This window comes from Chiloscyllium plagiosum, unplaced genomic scaffold (assembly GCF_037043375.1).
Source record: "Chiloscyllium plagiosum isolate Xiang-an unplaced genomic scaffold, Cpla_swu_hap1 HiC_scaffold_9, whole genome shotgun sequence".
Lineage (NCBI taxonomy): Eukaryota > Metazoa > Chordata > Chondrichthyes > Orectolobiformes > Hemiscylliidae > Chiloscyllium > Chiloscyllium plagiosum.
Genome location: NW_028270147.1, coordinates 3,206,561 through 3,231,832, shown reverse-complemented (window position 1 = coordinate 3,231,832; position 25,272 = coordinate 3,206,561). Strand labels below are relative to the sequence as shown.

Genomic DNA, 25,272 nt, shown 5'->3' with positions numbered 1-25,272 from the left:
ACTCTCGTTATTGAATCCTCCACCCTGGGAAAAAGCTTATCTCTATCCACCCTGTCTATACCCTTCATGATTTTGTAAACCTCAATCAGGTCCCCCTCAATCTCCTTTTTTCTAATGAAAATAAACCTAACCTACTCAACCTCTCTTCATAGCTAGCACCTTCCATATCAGGCAACATCCTCGTAAACCTTCTGTGCTGTGAACTTCACCCAACAGTTCCTCCAAGATTAGTTGTGAATTTCACTGTTTGTTAATTTTCCCAGATGCACTCCAATGTCCAGCGATACACAAATTCAAACAGCAAAGGCAGCAACTGTGCAGGTTCTCTCTCTCTCTCTCTCTCTCCTGCAATGACCTCACCATGTGCTTCCTTTGTCTGTTCTTCTCCCTTTTAAAACTGCTGTTGTTTTGACATTTTCTTTCCAAAGTTCCAAAACAATGCAGCACCATATAAAACAGTAATTGCTGCTCCTGGAATTCGAGGACATCACCTCCAACACCTAAAATACTTCAAAAAAGGAGCAGCTGTTATAGCCAGAAATCTTTCCTGTCCTCCATCTTGGATTACCCAGAATCCTGAGTTACAACTCAAGTCCCCTCATAATACTTGTCCTCTCCACAAAAACACTCTGGTGTTACAGGCAGGGGGAAAGACTGGGAAAGCAGTTCCCTGTCCGTAGGCTTCACTGAAATGATCCTTTTGGCTCATTGATTTTCCTTCTCCAATTAGTCAGAGACTTTCTCAGTTGTGAACCTCTGCTCTTTGATCTTCCTTCTCCAGGTAATCTCATTTTTGCTGGAGGTACAGAGCAGCTGGGTCACAACTGAAAAAGTCTCTGACTGATTGGTTCCAGCAGCTGAGAAGGGGAATTAAATCAGCTTTCCTGCAGAATAAAAGACAACTCCTTCCCTTTCTATTCTAGTGGCTTTTAGGGCCCAAATATTCACGTGCAGAAGCTACTCAGCTTCCTGAGAGTCAATCACATAGCTGTTGGCAGGGAAAAAGCCTTTGACATCGATAACTCCCCACTCCATAGACCAATCAGCTACTTGTTCCCAGCCAAATCTCCCTTTGTGCACTCGCCTTGGCTCCATGTGATCTGCAACTAACCTCCACCACCACCACCCCCCGACCTTTTAGTGCTTGAACAAATAGCTGTGTAAACAGCACTTATAATGAGTGCCAATTAGTTTGCTTTTGAAATGGGCACCTTTCCACACTCCTTGCTTTTAAAACAATTCCTTTCCCATTTCAGTCCATAACCAGAAAGACAGCAAATTAAAATGATACAGTCTTTTAAATTTTCCAAATAAGAAACAAGAATATGCATAAAAACAGAAATTGCTGGAGAAACCCAGCAAGTCTGACAGCATAACGAACAGGGTAACGAACCAGGCCAGGTGTTAGAATTAGAGGTAGGTGAGCACTTTGGGGATAGTGACCATAATTCGGTGATTTTTACTCTCGTGATGGAGAAGGATAAGTGTGTACTACAGGGCAAGAGTTATAGCTGGGGTCAGGGAAATTATGATGCGGTGAGGCATGACTTAGGATGTGTGGCTTGGAAAAGTAGACTCCAAGGCAAGAGTGTAAATGATATGTGGAGCTTGTTCAAGGAGCAACTATTGAGTGTCCTTGATAATTATGTACCTGTCAGGCAGGGAGGAAAGGGTCGTGCGAGGGAGCCGTGGTTTAATAAGGAATTGGAATCCCTTGTTAAATGGAAGAGGGCGGCCTATCTCAAGATGAGACGTGAAGGTTCAATTGGGGCGATTGAGAGTTATAGGGTAGCCAGGAAGGACCTGAAGAAAGAGCTAAGAGCAGCAAGGAGGGGACATGAAAGGTCCTTAGTCGGTAGGATTAGGGAAAACCCTAAGGCTTTCTATAGGTATGTTAGGAATAAAAGAATGACTAGGGTAGGAATAGGTCCAGTCAAGGATAGTAGTGGGAAGTTGCGTGTGGAGGCGGAAGAGATTGGGGAGACACTGAATGAATACTTTTCTTCAGTATTTACTCAGGAACAGGGCATTGTCGTCGATGCGAATACTGAGTCACAAATAAGTAGAATGGATGGCTTTGAGGTATGTAGAGAAGAGGTGTTGGAAATCCTGGAAAAGGTGAAAATAGATAAGTCCCCTGGGCCTGATGGCATTTATCCTAGGATTCTCTGGGAAGCAAGGGAGGAGATTGCAGAGCCATTGGCCTTGATTTTTATGTCCTCTTTGTCTACAGGAATAGTGCCAGAAGACTGGAGGATAGCAAATGTGGTTCCCTTGTTCAAAAAGGGGAGTAGGGATAACCCTAGTAACTATAGGCCGGTGAGTCTCACTTCTGTTGTGGGCAAAGTCTTAGAGAGAATTGTAAGGGATAGGATTTATGCACATCTGGATAGGAATAATGTGATCAAGGATAGTCAGCGTGGTTTTGTGAAGGGCAGGTCGTGCCTCACAAACCTGATTGAATTCTTTGAAAAGGTGACGAAGGAGGTTGATGAGGGGAAAGCGGTAGATGTGGTATATATGGATTTTAGTAAGGCGTTTGATAAGGTTCCCCATGGTAGGCTACTGCAGAAAATACGGAGATATGGCATTGAGGGTGAGTTGGAGGTTTGGATTAGGAATTGGCTGGATGGAAGAAGACAGAGGGTAGTAGTTGATGGCAAAGTTTCTTCATGGAGTGCCGTCACTAGCGGTGTTCCGCAAGGATCTGTTTTGGGACCATTGCTGTTTGTCATTTTTATAAATGACCTGGAAGAGGGGTTAGAAGGTTGGGTGAGCAAGTTTGCGGATGATACGAAAGTCGGAGGAGTTGTTGACAGTGAGGAAGGATGTGGCAGGTTACAGCAGGATATAGAGAAGCTGCAGAGCTGGGCAGAAAGGTGGCAAATGGAATTCAATTTTGCTAAGTGTGAGGTGATTCACTTTGGGAAGAATAACAAAAAGATGGGGTACTGGGCTAATGGTCGGATACTTGGTAGTGTGGATGAGCAGAGGGATCTTGGTGTCCATGTACACAGATCTCTGAAAGTTGCCACCCAGGTAAATAGTGCGGTGAGGAAGGCATATGGCGTACTGGCTTTTATTGGTAGAGGAATTGAGTTCCGGAGTCCTGAGGTCATGATGCAGTTGTATAAGACTCTGGTGCGGCCGCATCTGGAATATTGTGTGCAGTTTTGGTCGCGATACTATAGGAAGGACGTGGAGGCACTGGAACGGGTGCAGAGGAGGTTTACCAGGATGTTGCCTGGTATGGAAGGAAGATCGTATGAGGAAAGACTGAGACACTTGGGGCTGTTTTCATTAGAGAAAAGAAGGTTTAGGGGTGACTTGATTGAGGTGTACAAGATGATTAGGGGGTTAGATAGGGTTGACAGTGTGAACCTTTTCCCGCGTATGGAGTCGGGTATTACAAGGGGGCATAGCTTTAAATTAAGGGGGGGTAGATATAGGACTGAAGTTAGGGGTAGGTTCTTCACTCAGCGAGTCGTAAGTTCATGGAATGCCCTGCCAGTAGCAGTGGTGGACTCTCCCTCTTTATGGGCATTTAAGCGGGCATTGGATAGGTATATGGAGGATAGTGGGTTAGGAGAGGTTAGGTGGGCTTGGATCGGCGCAACATCGAGGGCCAAAGGGCCTGTACTGCGCTGTATTCTTCTATGTTCTATGTTCATATGTGAAGAGAAGCAGAGTTAATGTTTCAGGTCTGGTGACCATCAGAACCACTTAGTTATTTATAGGCTGTTATACCTTCTGCAATAACAAAGTCCAAGATTTCATACACATTGAATTTTAATCTATCCCACTTTGGCTGTCAACCCAAGTTCTTAAGGCACTTCATAAGAACATCAGAACTAGGAGCAGGAGTAGGCCATCTGGCCCCTCGAGCCTGCTCTGCCATTCAATAAGATCATGGCAATCTTTTCATGGCCTCAGCTCCACTTACTCGCCCTCTCACCATAACCCTTAATTCCTTTACTGTTTGAAAAATTATCTATCTTAACTTTAAAAATGGTTACTGAAGTAACGTCAACTACTTCACTGGGCATGGAATTCCAGAGATTCACAACCCTCTGGGTGAAGATATTCCTTCTCAATTTAGTCCAAAACCTGCTCCCGCTAATCTTGAGGCTATGCCCTCTTATCCTAGTCTCACCCACCAGTGGAAACATCCTATCTACTTCTATCCTATCTATTCCCTTCATAATCTGATATGTTTCGAAAAGATTCCCTCCAATCTTCTGAATTCCAATGAATATAATCCCAGTCTACTCAGTCTCTCCTAATAAGCCAACCCCCTCAACTCTGGAATCAATCCAGTGAATCTCCTCTGCACCCCCTCCAGTGCCAGTATCTCTGTTCTCAAGTAAGGAGACCAAAACTGCATTTCAAACAAATCCAAACTAAAATAACTTCACACAGGAGGGTATCCCGTCACCAAGTCACCATTTGTTTACACGTGGAGAGTCCTTGACACTGATCCAGCTCCCTCTGAGAGAGCCCGCGGAGTGAACAGACCTCTGACACTCCTGTTTCTGTCAGCAAGGGCTCCCTGATTGGACCAGAGTAACTGCCCCAGTCAGGGAATTCAGATTCTGTGCACTTCACCGAGCTGACTGTGTTATAATCACTGCAGAGACCAACATGGGAAACCTTCCTCCTATTTATAAACCAACAATTTATTCACGTGACGAATCATCTGCAAACACACTATCTTTCAACACTCCACCTTGACTAACAACAAATAGAAATTTCTCAGCTGGATTTTAGTTTGTCAACCTTCTTTTCTCTCTGGATGGTTTTAATTAATTCACAGGCAGCACCACTCAAACATCCTGCTTCAGTAACCCTTTTCCAAAGGATAGACTCATAAAGCTTTTGCAACATTGAAACAGGCCTTTTGGTCCATCAAGTATATGCAGTCATTAAACATCCATCTCAAAACCCTTCAATGTCTTGAGGGTTTCTGTCTCCAACATCCTATTGTGCAGTGAGTTCTAGATACCCACCATCCTTTGGATAAAAACAACTTCCCCAGATCCCCTCAGAAATCTGAACTGACCACTTGCATAAGACCATAAGGCACAGGAGCAGAAATTAGTTTGCTCTGCCATTCAATCATGGCTGATAAGTTTCTCAACCCCATTATCCTGCTTTCTTCCCCTAACCCTTGATCCCCTTGGTGCATATAAAACTATCTATCTCAGACTTGAATATACTCAATGACCTGGCCTTCACAGCCTTCTGTGACAGTGAATTCCATCGATTCCCCACTCTCTGGCTGAAGAAGTTTTTCCTTCTCTCCATTCTAAAAGATCTTCCCTTTACTCTAAGGCTGGGCCCTTGGGTCCTAGTCTCTCCAACCAATGGAAACATCTTTCCAACATCCACTCTGTCCGCCAACTAGGTTAACTCTTGTGGTTTCTTCTTGGCTGCTGACAGCTAATTGTTATTTGCCATCTCTCCGTTAAACCAAGGCCCTGGCTGCTCATGTTCTGAAAAATAAAATATGCCTTCACAATACGCTGAAGGAGAGCAGGGCAGCTCTCCCAGTCGTTCTGATACCTCCCCCTCAACTGGCATCACTAAAGAAAACAGTTCATGCGCTCATTTGCTCACTGCCTTCTGTGGGATCTTGCTGTGCAGACATCGGCCACCACATTTCCTACTTTGGGACAGGGATGACCCCTCAATAAAATTTCAACGTCATAAAGTACTTGGGGGAGTGCTGATGTTGTGCAAATCTGCTATATAAATGCAAGTTATTTATTAACTTGTTGGAGTGAGCACCATAAATAAAGTTAGATGTCACATGACACCAGGTTATAGTCCAGCAGGTTTATTTGAAATCACAGTTTTCGGAGTGCTGCTCCTTTGTCAGCTCCTTCACCCTGATGATTGGGCTATGCTCTGAAAGCTTGTGATTTCAAATAAAACTGTTTAGACTGTAACCTGGTGTTGTGTGATTTCTGACTTAGTACACCAGCACCTCCACTTCATAGCCACCATAAATAATCCCATTGCAAACTGCAGCTCAATGACATAAACTGTATTAAGACAATCCCATTGGATCTACTCCTCATAGAATTATGAAGTGAGCTGCTCCTGAAGGCTAACACTGTCATTTACTGGAATGTGATGTAATGTAGTGTAACTGCTCCAGCCTTACCTAATGCCCTGCTTTTAACACAGAGATTAACCTGTAGTTCTGCCATCAAGCTGCAATGATTGCCTTGTTAAACTAGGACCCAGACTGGTCAACTGCAAATGACTGAGTGCAAGATGTAACGTGTTTCAAATTTATTACAGAGGAATAAGTCATGTCCTTGATGCCAGGGAGATTTGGATGAAGATATTTGAAGATTACACCAACTCTTGGTACTGGATCTTAATGTAAGTGCTGATTAAAGAGTCACCCTATAGTTATAACATTGCTCAGAATTGATAACACAATCAGTGCTGTCTCATCTAAGTTGATCTACAGTCTCTCAGTTTTCAAGACAATTTCACACCAACCTTCTATCCTGTCCTAATGTCACTCTCTGGGAATAACATACAACTCATCAGTGACATCAATTTGTCTGCCCATTCTGTGTTTACACTTGAATGACCTGACTGAGAGCTGCCTGCAATTAAACACCGGGGAGGTTTACAGCATTGTATTTATGAGATTGACACACTTTAAGAGCTGTCAGAGATTATTCAGTCCTTGTTTGGCTTTGCCACTGGAGTATTGGACATCTGAATTAATGTCTTTTGCTACGATCGAGTGACAGTGTGGGAATTGGGAGTATTAAAAATGACAGGACACATCATTCCAGCTTGGCGCAGACCACGTTGTCTTTCAGCTGAAATATTAACCCAAGGCCCCATTTATACTTTTGATGAAGGTAATATCCTTCTTCTTAACATTCTAAAGTCACACACCCGTAAGACCACGAGACACTGGAGCAGAACGAGGCCATCTAGCTCTTTGAGTCTGCTCCGCTATTCAGTGAGGTCATGGCTGATCTAATCATCTTCAACTCCACATCCCTGCCTTCTCCTCATGATCCCTCATTCCCTTACTAATTAAAAATCTCTCTATTGCAGTCTTGAATATACTTAATGACCCAGCCCTGACAAGATTCATGACCTTGGAGAGAAACATTCCTCCTCATCTCTGTCCTAAATGGGTGACCCTTACTCTGCGATAATGCCCTCTGGTCCCAGACCCTCCCACAAGAGGCAACAACCTTTTTTGTATTTACCCCGTCAGGTCCCCCCTAAGTATCTTGCGTGTTTCAATAAGGTTTCCACTTATTCTTCTCATCCTCAGCAGGTACTGTCCCAACCTACTCGACTTCTCCTCATAAGACAGTCCTTCTATACTTGGTATCAGCCTTGTGAACATTATGTGGACTCCCCCCAATATCTCTCTCTCTTTCCTGAGGTACATGGACTAGAACTGTTGACAACTCGAAGAAGAGCATGGGACATCACTGGTCTATATTTCACTGCTGTTCAGTATCACCAGCAGGCCCTGATCACATTGCTGTTTGTGGGGGCTTGCTGTATGAAAGTCCCGACATGAAGTACCACATTGGTTGGAAAGTATTCCTGGATGTCCTGAGACTGTAAAAGCTATGACAGAAATGCAATTTCTTTCTTTCTCCCCATTGTCTTGATTAATCCTTATCCCCGATCAGCATCACGAATGATACATTATCTGATCACTATCTGACTGGGAGCTTGCTGTGCACAGATTAACTTGGTCTTTGATGTTGCCATAGTAGTACATTGGCTGTATTGCATTTTGTGATGTCAGGTGATGCTAGATAAACATAAGTTTGAATCTCCTCTGCTCAATGAAAATAGTTTGGATTTTACTGAGGGACTCCTTGCTCTCATTTTGAATGTGTTTTTGTTTCCAGTGGACTGGTCATTGCTATGGTCGTCAGCCTCATCTTCATCCTCTTGCTCCGTTTCACAGCTGGGGTCTTATTCTGGTTTGTCATTTTCGCTGTGATCGCGGTGATTGGTTATGGTACGTAGTATTCTCTCTTTGTGACAGCATTGTTTCGGTGGGTATATCTGTGTGTTTATTGGCCAATGACAGTGCACTGTGTCCACCTTTCAGACTGATATATTAGATCACTACATGCAGGTGAGAGGCTGGGAATCCTGCAGTGAGTAACTCACCTCCTGACTCCCCAAAGCCTGTCCACCATCTACAAGGCAAAAGTCAGGAGTGTGATGGCATACTCCCCACTTGCCTGGATGGGGGCAGCTCCAACAACACTCAAGAAGCTCAACACCATCCAGGACATGGTAGCCCCTGCTTGGTTGGCACCACATCCACAAACATCCACTCCCACCACCACCGATGCTCAGTAGCAGCAGTGTGTACTATCTATAAGATGCAGAGCTGAAATTCACTAAAGATCCTCAGACAGCACCTTCCAAACCCATGATCACTTTGATAACCAATTGTTATTGCTGCCCCCCCCAACCCTTTCCACTGCCTTAAAAACTCTAATGCTGTGATTTCCCTTCGGGTTCTGATGGAAAGTATTTAATCTGGAACGTTCACTCCATACCTCACTCTAAGAGGCTGCCTGGTCCTCTGTGCTTTTCCTGCTCTTTTGTTCTCGTAAGAGAATTGAAAAGTTGGCCCATGGAGGTTCACAGAGTTGATCCTGGGAATGGGTGGGTTGGGTTATGGGGAATGATTGGACAGACTGGGCTGGTTCCCACTGGAGTTTAGGAGAGTGAGCGGTGACTCTGACTGAAGTGTATCAGATCCTGAATGGTCTGGACCAGGTGGATGTGGGAAGGCTGTTTCCTCTTGTGGATGAGCCCAGAACAGGGGGCAATGCCCTTTTAGGGCAGATAAATGCAATTCTTGTCCCTTGGAAGATTGTGCACCTTTGGACCTCTCTGCATCAGGAAGTGAGTGATTAAATATTTTTAAGATGGAGGCAGATAGATTCTTGTCAGGTTGGGGATCAAAGGTTGTTGGGGGTCGATGGGAATTTGAAAAACAAACAGATCAACCTTGATCTTCTCAAATGTCAGAACTCGCACAGGAGCCAAGTGTCAACTCCACCTTGTTCAGCCTCTGTCTGCATTAGGTCCACAAGTCAATGTCAGTCAGCACGCCCATGGGGTGATGGGAAATAGACTTTTATCCTGTACTTTTCACTGTACCAGTGTCAGTCAGCACGCCCATGGGGTGATGGGAAATAGACTTTTATCCTGTACCTTTCACTGTACCAGTGTCAGTCAGCACGCCCATGGGGTGATGGGAAATAGACTTTTATCCTGTACCTTTCACTGTACCAGTGTCAGTCAGCACGCCCATGGGGTGATGGGAAATAGACTTTTATCCTGTACCTTTCACTGTACCAGTGTCAGTCAGCACGCCCATGGGGTGATGGGAAATAGACTTTTATCCTGTACCTTTCACTGTACCAGTGTCAGTCAGCACGCCCATGGGGTGATGGGAAATAGACTTTTATCCTGTACCTTTCACTGGCTTGAGATCTCTCACAATGCTTCACAGTCAATTGAAGGACAGTTGCAGTATAGGAACCAAATTTGTGAAGACTGCATCTTTTGTTTTCTTCTTGTCCTGTTTAAAACCATGGACTGAAATGAGAAAGAACTGTTTTGAAACCAAGGGAGTTATAAGGCAGGATGTGTGCTTTGAAAGGAAGGAATTTGCTGCTCATTGTGAAGCCTGTTGTGAAGCTGGTGTTTGCAGTAACATCTGCTTGGACTCTGCTGCCCCTTCACCTTCAACCTGGTCATTGATTCCTCCACCAGTGGGCAAAGGTTTCTTCCTCTCGGCCCTGCCTAACTCCCTCATCATTTTCTCCAACTCAGTCATGTCCCCGCTCAGTCTCCTCTGCTGTAAGGGGTATAACCCCAGTCTGTCTTGTTTAATCGAGATGTTTGCAGTTATGAAAGCTTTCATTTGAGTGAGTGTGAGAGACTGTTTCCTGAGGAAAGTGGCTCAGTGAGCAGTGGTCACTGATTTCAAATAACTGAGGCGAGGGAAACGAGGAGAAATTTGCCTCCACAAAGTATTATCAAGGTGACATAATGGGCCGAATGGCCCCCTTTTGAACTGAAAGATTCTATCAGGGAAAATCATTTTTCGTATTTTGTGTCCCTTGGTGTTCAGCTGGTCAACAGTAGCTTAAGTCATGATAATAATCACTTGGAGAACAGTGTTCATGTTAGCATAGATTCCATGAGTCATAAACACACACTGAGCTTTGCATTTTCACACTGACTCAGAAAGATATTGCATTTCCAATGCACTTCCTATTGCTGTTAAACATGCTCACACTGAGTCCTGTTCACCCATCACCCCCTGTGCTCCCTGACCTACATTAGCTCCCAAAGCACCGAAGTCTCAACTTCAAAACTCTCAACCTCCTAATTAAACCTCAGCCTCCCGAATCCTGTCAGTATCCTCTGGAAACTCTGCAGTTCTGTTCTCTCGTGTTTGTCTGATTGTCATCACTCCACTAGCGACGACCCAGCCCCCAGCTGCCTTAGCTCTGAACTTCCCTCCCCTAAATCTCTCCGCCCCCTCCACCTCACACTCCTCTGAATGGGGGCCTCCTAAAACCCACTTCCGACCAACCTCCTGGTCACCTGTCTTTAACGTCTCCTCATGGGACTTACTATCAGATACACTTTGGTAACCGCTCCTGTGAAGCACTGAGGCATGGTCGACTTTATACAAATGTAATTGCACAGGAAGTGCCGAAAATCGAATGAGTTAACAACTTCATTTATTTGTCTCTCAGCACCAGATCAAATCTTCTGAGTTAAATTTTATTGGAGTTCAATACATTCACATTCTAACTTTCCAATAACTAGGAACTTGTCATTAACTGAAATCTACCTGAGTATTTTCATTTTGTTGGCTCAATGAGGTAATTGGTTGGTTTGCAGAGTGACGCCATAGAATCATAGCATCATACAACTCGGAAACAGGCTCTTCGGCCCATAATGGCCAGGTTTCCCAAACTGATCAAGTCCCATTTACAGCATTTGGCTCATATCCCTCTAAACCCTTCCTATTCAATTGCCTGTCAAAATGCCTTTTAAATGTTGTAATTGTACCGGCCTCTATCACTTCCCCTGACAGCTCGTTCTATACGTGCACCACCCTCGGTGTGAAGCTGTTGCCGTCAGGTACTATTTTCTCTGGAGCTTCGGAGGCTGAGGGGTGACCTTATAGAGGTTTATGAAATTATGAAGGGTGTGGATAGGGTAAATAGACAGGGTCTTTTCCTGGGGTAGGGAAGTCCAGAACTAGAGGGCATAGGTTTAAGGTGAGAGGGGAAAGACTTAAAAGGGACCTCAGGGGTAACTTTTCTATACAGAGAGTGGTGCATGTATGGAATGAGCTGCCAGAGGAAGTGGTGGAAGCTGGTACAATTACAGCATTTAAAAGGCATTTGGATGGGTATATGAATAGGAAGGGTTTAGAGGGATATGGGCTAAATGCTGGCAAATGGGACTAGATTAAATTAAGATATCTGGTCAGCATGGACGAATTGGGCTGATGGGTCTGTTTCCATGTTGTACATCTCTGTGACTCGATGACCTGTCATGCCACCATCAATAATACCCCCAGACCAGAAAGCATGAAAAGGCAATGGGATAACCAGGTGGGTGCAGCTCCAATAACACTCAAGAAACTTGATACCATCCAGGACAAAGCAGCCGCTTGATTGGCACCACATCCACAAACACCCACTCCCTCCACCACCGGTGCTCAGTAGCAGCAGTGTGTACTATCTACAAGATGCACTGCAGAAATTCACCAAACATCCTCAGACAGCATCTTCCAAACCCACGCCCACTTCCATCTAGAAGGACAAGGGCAGCAGATACATGGGAACACCACCCCCTGCAAGTTCCCCTCCAAGCCACTCACCATCCTGACTTGGAAATATATCCCTGTTTCTTTACTGTCACTGGGTCAAAATCCTGGAATTCCCTCCCCAAGGGCGTTGTGGGTCAACCCACAGCAGGTGGACTGCAGCTCACCCCACCTTCTCAAGGGCAACTAGAGACGGGTGATAAATACTGGACCAGCTGGCAATGCCCACATCCCATGAATGAATTTTTTAAAAAGTGGAACACCCTCACCCTAACAATCTGTTATGACACTGGGTGGAATTGCGGGTCATTTGGAGTTAAATTTTTGTCAGACAATGTAATGAAGAGCAACAGAGCCAGGTGAGTTCAGGAGCAGCTACAGTCTCACTGAGTGGGGGATACAGTCGCGAGGAGCTCAGTAGCCCCCTCCTGTTCCCGTGAGGTCATACACAGGGACTTGTGATTGGAATGCACTGCCTGAGGTCGCTGGAAACAAATTCAATGAATATTTTCAGAAAGAAATGGATAAATTGATGGATTTTTTGCCTGTCTCCAGTTGCCATTTGAGAAGGTATGTATCAACACAGACACTACTTCAGTGTGTACATGAGATGAGGGTCCAGTTGCTGCAATTGGCCCGGCTCATCTTATCATTTTGGGTTCATTAAATATTGGTCAACAATTAAGAATACAATAGTCTTACATTAAAACAACTTGCATTTATGTTGTATCTTGAAGCATCTCAATGATGTTTTATCTGCAGCAGTCTGAAGGGCATTTAAAGGATCTCAGCTTGCTTTATCACGGTGATGATCAGAACAAAATTTACCTGAAAGAGTTGAAGAAGACATTAGAGCAACTGATTAAAAATTGGTTAAAGTTTTTGGGAGGGAGGATGGAGAGGGGCAGAGAGGTCTCGGGTGGGGATTCCAGAGTTTAGGGCCCACAGGCAGCTGGAGGCCTGGCCAGCGGAGGTACAATTCAAATCCAGGACGCTTAGGAGGCTAAAACAAGAGGAACATAGAAAGACTGGGGGAGGGAACAGTGATGATGAGACCATAAAAGGATTTGAAAAGCAAGTATGTGAGTTTTACAATCAAGGCATTGTCAGACCAGGCACCACTATTACTCAGTGAGCACAATGCAGGGTGAATGCGACCTACTGCCCATTATAATACATAGTGAGCTTTCAGAGTCCCTCAGTGATTTTCCCTGTCATTAATTTAAAGCTTGGATCAAGTGGTCATTGCTAAAGAGGTTCAGGACAGGTCAGGCCTCTACACAGCCCACCTTCACCACTGGGCCCTCTGGACAAACCCTCTCTGTACTTCCATTGAATGTCACTGAGCGGTGTCTTCTTCACAAAATAAGTGGTCGACCAATCACCATAGAGTCAGCAGATGAGGAGAAGATCACTTAGTTCCGTGGATTTGAATAAATGAATTGGTTTTAATCCTCTCTTTCCCCCTGATTTAGGGATCTGGCACTGTTACTGGGAGTACAGCAGTCTGAAGGGTAAACCTGGCAGTGACATCTCAATCTCCGACATTGGTTTCCAAATGGACTTCAGGGTGTATCTGCAGCTCAGGCAGACATGGCTCGCCTTTAGTAAGTCTTCCATCATTTTCAGGATTTTACATCGTGAGATTTAACATCAGCGTGATGTCATTCCCATTTAGGAGAAAATTAGAAAGTTGAAACGGGTCTACGTAAAAAACACAAAATGGGTGTTAAACTGTGGGATGTTGGAGAGATGAGCTGTGCTATGCTGGGAGAAAACATCAGTATGTATTGGGAAATTGAGTTATAACATATCGGGGTGTTTTATTATGGTAATATTGTTCAGTTACTTTCGGACCAGCTGGAAGGTTGAGTTACAATGTCTTTAGAGGACAGGCTAAGATGTATTGGAAGAGTTAGATGACAATGTGTTGGAAGTTACATTAAGACATATGGATCAGGTTGAGTTATGATGTATTGCTGGGGTTAAGCTGCAGTCCATTTCGAGGTTCTGTTTTATTGTGTTTCTTGAGCATATGGGGAATCAAGGATTAGGGGAAAGGGCAGGAAAGTGGACGTGAAGAATGTCAGACCAACCACAATCCTATTGAATGGCAGAGCGGGTTTAAGGGGCTGAATCGCCTACTCATGTTCCTATATTTTATGGTCAAAGAAGGGAGGGAAGAGATTGCTGTGCCTTTGGTGATGATCTTTGTGTGCTCAATCTCCACTGGAATAGTGCCAGATGATTGGAGGGTGGCTAATGTTATTCCCTTGTTCAAGAAAGGGAATAGGGATAATCCTGGGAATTACAGACAGTCAGTCTTACATCAGTGATGGGCAAATTATTGGAGAGGATTCTGAGATACAGGCTTTGTCTTACTTGGAAAACCATGGTTTGATTAGAGATAGTCAGCATGTCTTTGTGAGGAGCAGGTCATGCCTCACAAGCCTTATTGAGTTCTTTGATGATGTGACAAAGCACATTGATGAAGATAGAGCAGTGGATGTGGTGTATATGGATTTTGGCAAGACGTTTGACAAGAGGAACAGAGGGATTTTGGGATCCACATTCATAGATCCCTCAAAGTTACCACCCAAGTTGATAGGATTGTTAAGAATGCATTTGGTGTGTTGGTTTTTATTCGCCAGGGGATTGAGTTTAAGAGTCACGAAGTTATGCTGCAGCTCTATAGAACCCTGGTTAGACCACACTTGGAATATTGTGTTCAGTTCTGGTTGCCTCTTTATAGAAAAAATGTGGAAACTTTGGAAAGGGTACGGAGGAGATTTACCAGGATGCTGCCTGGACTGGAGGGCATGTCTTATGAAGAAAGTTTGAGGGAGCTAGGTCTTTTCTCATTGGAGCAAAGAAGAATGAGAGGTGACTTGATAGAGGTGTACAAGATGATAAGAGCCATAGATAAAGTGGATAGCCAGAGTCTTTTTCCCTGGATGGACATAGCTGTCATGAAAGGGTATAATTTTAAGATGATTGGAAAAACATTTAGGGGAGATGTCAGAGCTAAGTTCTTTACACAGAGAGTGGTGGGTGTGTGGAATGCACTGCCAGCGGTGATAGTAGAGTCAGAGACATTAGGGACATTTAAGCGACTCTCGGATAGGCACATGGATGATAGTGAAATGAAGGGTATGTAGGTTAGTCTGATCTTAGAGTAGGATAAAAGGCCAGCACAACATTGAGGGTTGAAGGGCCTGTACTGTGTTGTACTGCTCTATGTTCTTTGTTCTATATTCATTTAGAATGAACAATCCAAAGATACACCTGATATTGTGATATATTGGGAGGATTGAGTTTTGATGTGTTGAGGGATTGTATGACCAGGGTTATTTTATAAAACATTGGGAGGCTTCTGGAGATAGATTGGGAAGATTGAGTTACATTGAATTGTGAATGGTGTTGCATTTGGGTGTATTGTGGGTGTTTGGTTACACTGTGTTATGGGTATTTCGTTACAGTGTGTTGTGGGTGTTGGGTTACAGTGTATTGTGGGTATTGAGCTACAGTATTGTGGATGTTGAGGTATGGTGTGAGGTGGGTGTTGGGTTACGGTGTGTTGTGGGTGTTGGGTTACAGTGTGTTGTAGGTGTTGAGTTACAGTGTACTGTGAGTGTTGGATTACAGTGTGTTGTGGGTGTTGGGTTATGGTATATTGTGGTTGTTGGGTTACAATATGTTGTGGGTATTGGGTTACAGTGCTTTTGTGGGTGTTGCGTTACAGTGTGTTGTGGGTGTTGGGTTACGGTGTGTTGTGGGTGTTGAGTTACGGTGTGTTGTGGGTGTTGAGTTACAGTGTGTTGTGGGTTTTGAGTTACAGTGTGTTGTGGGTGTTGGGTTACAGTGTATTGTGGGTGTTGGGTTACGGTGTGTTGTGGGTGTTGAGTTACGGTGTGTTGTGGGTGTTGAGTTACAGTGTGTTGTGGGTTTTGAGTTACAGTGTGTTGTGGGTGTTGGGTTACGGTGTGCTGTGGGTGTTGGGTTACAGTGTACTATGAGTGCGGGGTTATAGTGTGTTGTGGGTGTTGGATTATGGTGTGTTGTGAATGTTGGGTTACAGTGTGCTGTGGGTGTTGGGTTACAGTATGTTGTGGGTGTTGGGATACGGTGTGTTGTGGGTGTTGGGTTACGGTGTGTTGTGGGTGTTGGCTTATAGTGTGTTGTGGGTGTTGGGTTATGGTGCGTTGTGGGTATTGAGTTACAGTGTATTGTGGGTGTTGGGTTACAGTGTATTGTGGGTGTTGGGTTACAGTGTGTTGTGGGTGTTGGGTTACGGTGTGTTGTGGGTGTTGGGTTACAGTGTGTTGTGGGTGTTGGGTTACAGTGTGTTGTGGGTGTTGGGTTAGTGGTGCTGGAGAAGCACAGCAGTTCAGACAGTGAGGAGCAGTGAGTTACAGCGTGATGTGGGTGTTGTGTTACGGTTTGTTGTGGGTGTTGGGTTTCAATGTGATGTGGGTGTTGGGTTACGGTGTGTTGTGGGTGTTGGGTTACAGTGTGTTGTGGGTGTTGGGTTACAGTGTATTGTGGGTGTTGGGTTACAGTGTGTTGTGGGTGTTGGGTTACAGTGTGTTTTGGGTGTTGGGTTACAGTGTGTTGCGGGTGTTGAGTTACAGTGTGTTGTGGGTGTTGGGTTACGGTGTGTTGTGGGTGTTGGGTTACAGTGTGTTGTGGGTGTTGGGATACGGTGTGTTGTGGGTGTTGGGTTACGGTGTGTTGTGGGTGTTGGGTTACAGTGTATTGTGGGTGTTGGGTTATGGTGTATTGTGGGTGTTGGGCTACAATGTGTTGTGGGTGTTGGGTTACAGTGTGTTTTGGGTGTTGGGTTACAGTGTGTTGTGGGTGTTGAGTTACAGTGTGTTGTGGGTGTTGGGTTACGGTGTGTTGTGGTTGTTGGGTTATGGTGTATTGTGGGTGTTGGGTTACGTGTATTGTGGGTGTTGGGTTACGGTGTGTTGTGGGTGTTGGGTTACGGTGCGTTGTGGGTGTTGGGTTACAGTGTGTTGTGGGTGTTGGGATACGGTGTGTTGTGGGTGTTGGGTTACGGTGTGTTGTGGGTGTTGGGTTACAGTGTATTGTGGGTGTTGGGTTATGGTGTATTGTGGGTGTTGGGCTACAATGTGTTGTGGGTGTTGGGTTACAGTGTGTTTTGGGTGTTGGGTTACAGTGTGTTGTGGGTGTTGAGTTACAGTGTGTTGTGGGTGTTGGGTTACGGTGTGTTGTGGTTGTTGGGTTACGGTGTATTGTGGGTGTTGGGTTACGTGTATTGTGGGTGTTGGGTTACGGTGTGTTGTGGGTGTTGGGTTACGGTGCGTTGTGGGTGTTGGGTTACAGTGTGTTGTGGGTGTTGAGTTACAGTGTGTCGTGGGTGTTGGGTTACAGTGTATTGTGGGAGTTGGGTTATGGTGTGTTGTGGGTGTTGGGTTACAGTGTGTTGTGGGTGTTGGGATACGGTGTGTTGTGGGTGTTGGGTTACGGTGTGTTGTGGGTGTTGGGTTACAGTGTATTGTGGGTGTAGGGTTATGGTGTATTGTGGGTGTTGGGTTACAGTGTGTTGTGGGTGTTGGGTTACGGTGTGTTGTGGGTGTTGGGTTACAGTGTATTGTGGGTGTTGGGTTACGGTGTGTTGTGGGTGTTGGGTTACGGTGTATTGTGGGTGTTGGGTTACAGTGTATTGTGGGTGTTGAGTTACAGTGTGTTGTGGATGTTGGGTTACAGTGTATTGTGGGAGTTGGGTTATGGTGTGTTGTGGGTGTTGAGTTACAGTGTGTTGTGGGTGTTGGGATATGGTGTGTTGTGGGTGTTGGGTTATGGTGTGTTGTGGGTGTTGGGTTACAGTGTATTGTGGGTGTTGGGTTATGGTGTATTGTGGGTGTTGGGTTACAGTGTATTGTGGGTGTTGGGTTACAGTGTGTTGTGGGTGTTGGGTTACAGTGTGTTGTGGGTGTTGGGTTACAGTGAGTTGGGTTACGGTGTGTTGTGGGTGTTGGGTTACGGTGTGTTTTGGGTGTTGGGTTACAGTGTATTGTGGGTGTTGGGTTACGGTGTATTGTGGGTGTTGGGTTACGGTGTGTTGTGGGTGTTGGGTTACGGTGTGTTTTGGGTGTTGGGTTACAGTGTGTTGTGGGTGTTGGGTTACAGTGAGTTGGGTTACGGTGTGTTGTGGGTGTTGGGTTACAGTGTATTGTGGGTGTTGGGTTACAGTGTATTGTGGGTGTTGGGTTACGGTGTATTGTGGGTGTTGGGTTACGGTGTGTTGTGGGTGTTGGGTTACGTGTATTGTGGGTGTTGGGTTACAGTGTATTGTGGGTGTTGGGTTACGGTGTATTGTGGGTGTTGGGTTACGGTGTGTTGTGGGTGTTGGGTTACAGTGTGTTGCGTTACAGTGTGTTGTGGGTGTTGGATTACAGTGTATTGTGGGTGTTGGGTTACGGTGTGTTTTGGGTGTTGGGTTACCGTGTGTTGTGGATGTTGGGTTACGGTGTGTTGTGGGTGTTGGATTACGGTGTGTTGTGGGTGTTGGGTTACGGTGTATTATGGGTGTTGGGTTACAGTGTATTGTGGGTGTTGGGTTACGGTGTATTGTGGGTGTTGGGTTACCGTGTGTTGTGGATGTTGGGTTACGGTGTGTTGTGGGTGTTGGATTACGGTGTATTGTGGGTGTTGGGTTACGGTGTGTAGTGGGTGTTGGGTTACAGTGTGTTGGGTTATGGTGTGTTGTGTGGGTTATGGTGTTTATGGTGTACTGAGAGGTTATCCGAAACCAAAATGGCATGTTTGCATTAGGGTTCTTTGGGAGTTTGGGAGAATTGAGCTACAATGTTTCAGGAGTGTTGAGTTATGATGCATTGTAAGGATTGCGTTATGATGCAGTGGTTACAGGAGAACGTATCAGAGTTTCAATGAAATGCAGTATTGGCTGTAGCTGGGATTTGCTGTTGCCCGTGTGCATGGAGAATGAAGATCAATTTCATGACTTCCCTTCTGTGCTGCACAATAGTGTCCTGGAGATTGATCATTATCTTCCAATGACCAAGGTTTTACAGGAGTCAACAATTTCCTGAGGATGTCCATCATCTCCACTAGACATATGGGACAGCTAACCTTGAGGGGGCCACTGCAATAGGGCAGACAGCTGGCTGTCAGATCCTGGATCTGAGGTCCTTTACTCCACAGTGTACAGATCTCCAGCTGTGAGACCCCTGACCAAACAGGCTCATTTGATGCTGAGTTTTCCAAACCCCACAATGTAACAGGAGCTCAGTCAACTGCCAGTGTGTTTTCAGCATAACAGAGAGTAAATATGAAAGTTAAATTCTCCAAACACCAAATATTAGCCTCCAAGAATGAATGTTCACTGTGATCCTTGTGCACACTCACCTGGGAGATGGATTGCAGTATAACTGCAGTCTCAGTGACAGCTCTATTCAAATCCATACTTTTATAGTTCTTTGTATTTTTTTAACACATGGCCTTTGATGTTTTCTAGTGATCTTTCTCTGCATTATTGAAGTGATCATCATTCTGATGTTGATTTTCCTACGGAAAAGAATCTGTATTGCAATTGCACTGCTCAGGGAAGGGAGCAAGTAAGTGGCCTCTAATATTGTTTGAGGAACTGAGATGGTGTGGGTTTATTCTGGAATGTTTTTCATGATCTCAAAAACATTGCCAGTTACAATGTGTGCTAGCTTAACACCCCCAACCCCTGATATCTGAAATCTTGTGAAGTGCGGTTACAAGGTTCTTTCCAAACCCGATCTGAATGAACTCAATACAAAGTAGGAGCTGGACAACACATCAGCCCCTTGAGCCTATTCTGTCATCCAGCAGCATCATGGTTGACCTGATTAATATACATTTCTTCTTCGCTGTCTTAGCTAGACAACCCCTTCTTTTTAAACAGTGACGCTGGTTCTAGATTCTCCTACAAGAGGAAATATCCTCCCCACATACACCCACCAAGGCCCCCTCAAAAGCTTGTGTTTCAATAGTGTCCCCTCGTTCTGTCCTAATCTCCAGCAGGACACAAGTCTAGCCTTTCCTCATAAGCCAACCTACTGCTTCAGAGTGAGCTGTTTCCAAGGCACTTACATAACATCATCAAGGAATTAAGAACTAGGAGCAGGAGGGAGCCATTCAGCCCTTTGGACCTGCTCCACCATTCAAAATCTCACCTCAACTTCAGCTTCACTTTCCTGCATGCTCTCCTTAACCCTTCAACCTGTTATGAATTAAAAATCTGTCTGTCTCCTCCTTAAATTTAATCAATATCCTAGAATCCACTGTGATCTGGAGGAATGAATTTCACAGATTCATGGCCCTTTGAGAGAAGTAATTCCTCCTCATCTCTCTTTTAAATCTGCGACCCCTTGCAGTAAAGCTATGGCCTCTCATTCTAGATTCCCTGACATGGGGAAACTTCTCCTCCACGTCTACTCTGTCAATCCCCTTTATTATCTTGATTAGATTTCCACTCATTCTTCTAAACTCTAGAGAGTATCAGCCTAAATTGCTCAATCTCTCTTCATAGGGACAAATCCTCTATCCCTGTAAACAATCCAGTGACCCTCCTCTGAACTACCTCCAATACAACTACATGCCTCCTCAGGTAAAGGAACCAAAATTGTCTGTAATTAAATACGATGACCAGGATGGTACACAGTACTTCAGATGTGGACTCAGCAGTGCCCTGTATAACTGAGGCATAAACACCCTAACCTTGTATTCACATTTCCTTGTGATAATTGACAAAATGCTATGAGTTTTTCTAATTGCTTGCTGTACCTGTGGACTGACTCTTTATGATTCATGCACTAGGACACCCAGATCCCTCTGCAACCTCTCACTGATTAAATAAGCTGCTTTGTTTTCATTCTTATTGCCAAAGGAAACAATTCCTCATTTACATAATTTTGGAGTTAAAATATAATCTTATTCCAGATATAGTTGATTACAATCCCCACAACCCAATCCCAGGCAAGATATCCTAACATATGACTCTATCATACTCTAAACTCATTTACCCTTCAGTACCTGCCACCATGACAGCTGATGTTCACCAACAGCCTCCCAACTGAACCTCCGCTGTATCCTAACTGTTTATTAAATCCTAGTATAACCCTCTCAATACCCCAGTGTTACACTGCTGTGTATTGTGATGTGGAGGTGCCGGTATTGGACTGGGGTGGACAAAGTCAGAAGTCACATGACACCATGTTATAGTCCAACAGATTCATTTGAAATCACAAGCTTTCGGCGTGCTGCTGCTTCATCAGGGGAAGTGCTAATGACTGACAAAGGAGCAGCACTCAGAAAGCTTGTGATTTCAAATAAACCTGTTGGACTATAACCTGGTGTTATGTGACTTCTGGCTGTGTATTGTAACATCACTGTCCATCATACCCTAATGTGTCCCTCAATTAGCTCCAAACTTGTGTCAACCCATCGAGCAATTAGAACCTCACAATTAATGTGCCATTTCAAACCTGAACCTGTGCTAAAAAGTAGACTTGACTTCTGAATATCGATTTAAAAATCCAGGTCAATTTATCCATCAACATAAGAGACTCACTAAATAATTCCAGTTGAGAATGAAAGAGAATGTGGAATTATGGGAAGATTACCTGCATGAAGACATGAGGGAGACATGAACGAAAGATTTAGGGATAGGATGAGGTCAGGACACAGGAGGCCTCATGAAAATGAATACCAGAAAAGCTGCTTGGACCGCTACTGTGCTGTAAATGTAATGTTATTCTAAAATCATTGATGTACAAAAACAAAGAGAATAAATGAGAATCCCAGCACAGGAACAGGCCCTTCGGCCCTCCAAGCCTGTGCTGATCACCATGCCCAAACTAAACTAAAAAACAAACCTTCTGTCCTTATTCGGTCAGTATCCCTCTATTCCCTCCCTACTCATGTAATTATCCAGATACCTCTTACATGTCGCCAATGTATCTGCATCTACCACTTCCTCTGGCAATGTGTTCCAGGCGTGATAAACTTCCCTCGCACATCTCCCTTAAACATTCTCCCTCTCACCTTGAACCTGTGTCCCCTTGTAATTGAAACTTTAACCCTGAGGAGAAAGCTCTGACTATCCACCCTATCTATACATCTCATAATGTTGTGGACCTTTATCAGGTCTCCTTTCAGCCACAGCCAGTGAAAACAATCCTAGTCTTTTTAACCTTTCCTCAGAGTCAATGCCCTCGAGACCAGGCAACATCTTGGTGAACCTTCTCTGCACTTTCCCCAAAGCTTCCACGTGCTTCTGATAGAATGGTGACCGAAACTGCACACAATACTCCAAATGTGGTCTAATGTAATCTTATATGTTAACACTTTAATTACAATCTAATTTCTATTGAGTCATGTGGTAGTTTCTACATTGTAACTGTTTGTTTTTGTCACCAGGGCCATAGGATACATCATGTCCACTTTATTCTACCCAATTATCACCTTCCTGCTCCTTGCTGTCTGTATTTCCTATTGGGCTATCACAGCAATGTATCCTTTTAGAATACACTATGTCGCAACTGATCTCATATCATGTAATAAACACTGAAGACTAAATCTCAGATCCTTACAGTCAAACCTCAGCTCAAATGGTCTGGTAACAGTTTCAGGTTTCAAAGAAAGTGAAGCAGCAAAAGATGTCATCTTTTCTTAAAATAGCTCAAGCAAACTCTGAGTATTTCAGAGAGAGAAAAAGCCGAGGAGATATACCAGGGTGGGATCAGGGACTTGAACGATAGAGAGATTGGAGAAGCTGGGATTGTTCTCCTTAGAGCAGAGGAGGTTTTGGGGGGTTTAACCGAGATGTTCAAAATCATGGAGAGAGTTTGATTGAGTAAATCAGGAGACAGTGTTTCCGGGGCAGGAGGGTGAGGGAGCAGATGGAGACAGATTGAAGGGGATCGGGGAAAAGCCCCAGACGGGGGAGATGAGGGGGACTGTTTTACACAGTGAGTTGTTGGGATCTGGAAGGTGCTGCCTGAAAGGGCGGTGGGAGCAGATTCAATCAGAACTTTCACACAGGGAATCGGAAAAATGCAGGAAATGGAACATTTGCAGTTCTGTGGGGAAAGAGTAGGTAAGTTAGAATAATTGGATCTGTCAAAGGGTCAGCACAGGAATGATGGGTTAAATGGCATTTTTCTGTGCTGGAAGATTCTATCCTTTGCTGAATTTATCTGTCAGAGTTGTATTATGCTTTAAAGTTTTGTTAGAATTTTGGGACATGAACAATTAAAAACTATTGATACACTTTTTAACATGAACTGTCCAGATTCCTGTCAACGTCCGGTGAAGCTGTGTACAAAATCATGACCAATCGGGGTCATTGTATATATGCAAATAGAACGTGCAATCCTGAGGTAATTAATCGGTTTGTCCCATATTGGGAACGGGATGGGGCGAGGCCGAGATTCCAGTTCATACAACATGAGAGTCTCTCCAGACAAATTTAAAGTCAACCATGTTAGTGTGGGACTGGAGTCACATATTGCCTTGGCCGGGTAAGGGGTGACAGGGTTTTTCTCTTGATGGGGCCTGAATAAACCAGGTGGGTTTTTGTGAGAAGTTGATAGCTTCGTCTCCGCTACCTACTGAGTCCAGCTTTTCAATTTCACCTACCTACATATTCAGGAGTTCTTATGGCTAAAATTCTTCAGACTGAAGGGATCAAAGGGTAAGGGGGAGAAAGCACAAACAAGACTGACTTGGATGATCGACCATGATCCTATTGAACGGTGGAGGAGGCTCGAAGGGCCGAATGGCCTACTCCTGCTCCTGTTTTTAATGTTTTGGAACTTCATTTCTGGTTCCCTTTTGAAGGTTATTCTTGAATCTGCTCCCATCGTCCTTTCAGGAAGCACCTTCCAGATCATAACAACTCACTTGGAAAAAGAAATCCTTCATCCCGCTCCTAGAGATGTTGGCAATGAGTTTAAATCTGGCTCCTCCACTTCTGCCACTGGAGACTATTCCTCTCTCAATACTGGACCAATACCAACACCTAATGATTCTAAAGATCTGTACAAAATCACAGTTTGATGCTCTCTCCAGGGAAACCTGTCCCCAGATGCCCATCAGTCATTTCCTCCAGTTTTGCTGTGCCATCATAAAACAGATGATGTTTCTCTCTTTTACCATCTTTACTTTTAACCTCTGCAGTCTTCCTTGTGTCGGCATCTTTGCGAACATTATTGATGTCGCATACAAGAATAAATAAATCACCGAGGAAACTCACCCCTCCTCCTCCTCTTCTCTCTCTCCCTCTCTCTCTCTCTCTCTCTCTCTCTCTAGTGGACTACGTTTGTGTGACACTGGGTGTTACACTGATGGGCAGGCCACCATACAGTTAGTCCAGTTGGATGTTAGCCTGGGTAAGAGGAAGAGAAAGCGTGTCCACATTCTGCCGGGTAGCACCCACGACAATACCCAAAGTGCTGCCAGTTCACTAGAACGAGGCACCCAACTTCATTCCCTGTCCACAATTCCCCTCATACCAACCCCCCCCACCCCGCCCCAGATTAAACACAGCAATTTCCGTCAGGCACTGCAGTGTTATCATCTCGAGCCCAGTTCCCAGGTCAGTTTGAGAATTAGAATTCCGTTTCATAAAATGTCTGGGATGACTGTGAAAGCAGTCAGCTGTCTTAGGAACACAACTGGTTCAATAATGTCCTTTAAAGAGGGAAGTCTGCTATCCTTTAGCTGGTCAGGTGCTGTACCTGACTTCAGTCGCACGCCAATATGGCAAACCAAGAACTGCCCTCTGAGGGGACTGAGTGAGACACCCATTTGTATCAAACCCACTACCATTAGATTAAAGAGAAAGAGAGCTGTGCAACACCCCCCCTCCAGGGGCAATTAGGGACAGATCGGCTTTGCTGATTGGGCAATGAAATGAATAAACTTATTTTCTAAGCCTGATGTGTAACCTGATTGATGTATAAGGTCATGGTTCTGAAAGGGCTAATGTTCATATTACATTGGCTCCATCCATTCTCCTGACATCACACACAGAGTGGGGGGGGTGTGGAGCTTTTGGAGGGAGCAGATGGATATGGACCAACTCCATGCAGTCCTGCTCATTCTCCCTGAGCAGTGTCCCTGTAATTACTACTGTCATGAATTGACTCTCTTGGTATCTCTGAACAGACCTCTCGTGTAGGTATTCCACGGTGATGGATCCAGTAATCACTACATAGGTTCAGGGCAAAGCAAAGACAGAAGGCAAAGAAAAGCAGAAATTGCTAGAGAAGCTGTGCAGGTCTGGCACCATCCGTGGAGAGAGAAAGAGAGAGACAGAGTTAACTTTTGGAGCCTGATATAATTCTTCCTCTTCACCTCTTCCAAAG

General features: G+C 44.6%; 1 protein-coding gene across 5 annotated transcripts in view; it reads left to right on the top strand.

Annotated features, from left to right (window-relative positions):
- The window catches only part of slc44a5b (solute carrier family 44 member 5b), a 290,000-nt gene that overhangs the window by 224,699 nt on the left and 40,029 nt on the right, over positions 1 to 25,272 (top strand). For all 5 annotated transcript variants that reach the window (XM_043698569.2, XM_043698570.2, XM_043698572.2 and 2 more), the window contains 6 exons: positions 6,307 to 6,390; positions 7,911 to 8,023; positions 13,360 to 13,491; positions 19,389 to 19,488; positions 22,322 to 22,414; positions 23,196 to 23,283. In XM_043698569.2, the coding sequence (XP_043554504.1) occupies positions 6,307 to 6,390; positions 7,911 to 8,023; positions 13,360 to 13,491; positions 19,389 to 19,488; positions 22,322 to 22,414; positions 23,196 to 23,283 (610 nt within the window). The remainder of the gene's footprint in view (positions 1 to 6,306; positions 6,391 to 7,910; positions 8,024 to 13,359; positions 13,492 to 19,388; positions 19,489 to 22,321; positions 22,415 to 23,195; positions 23,284 to 25,272) is intronic.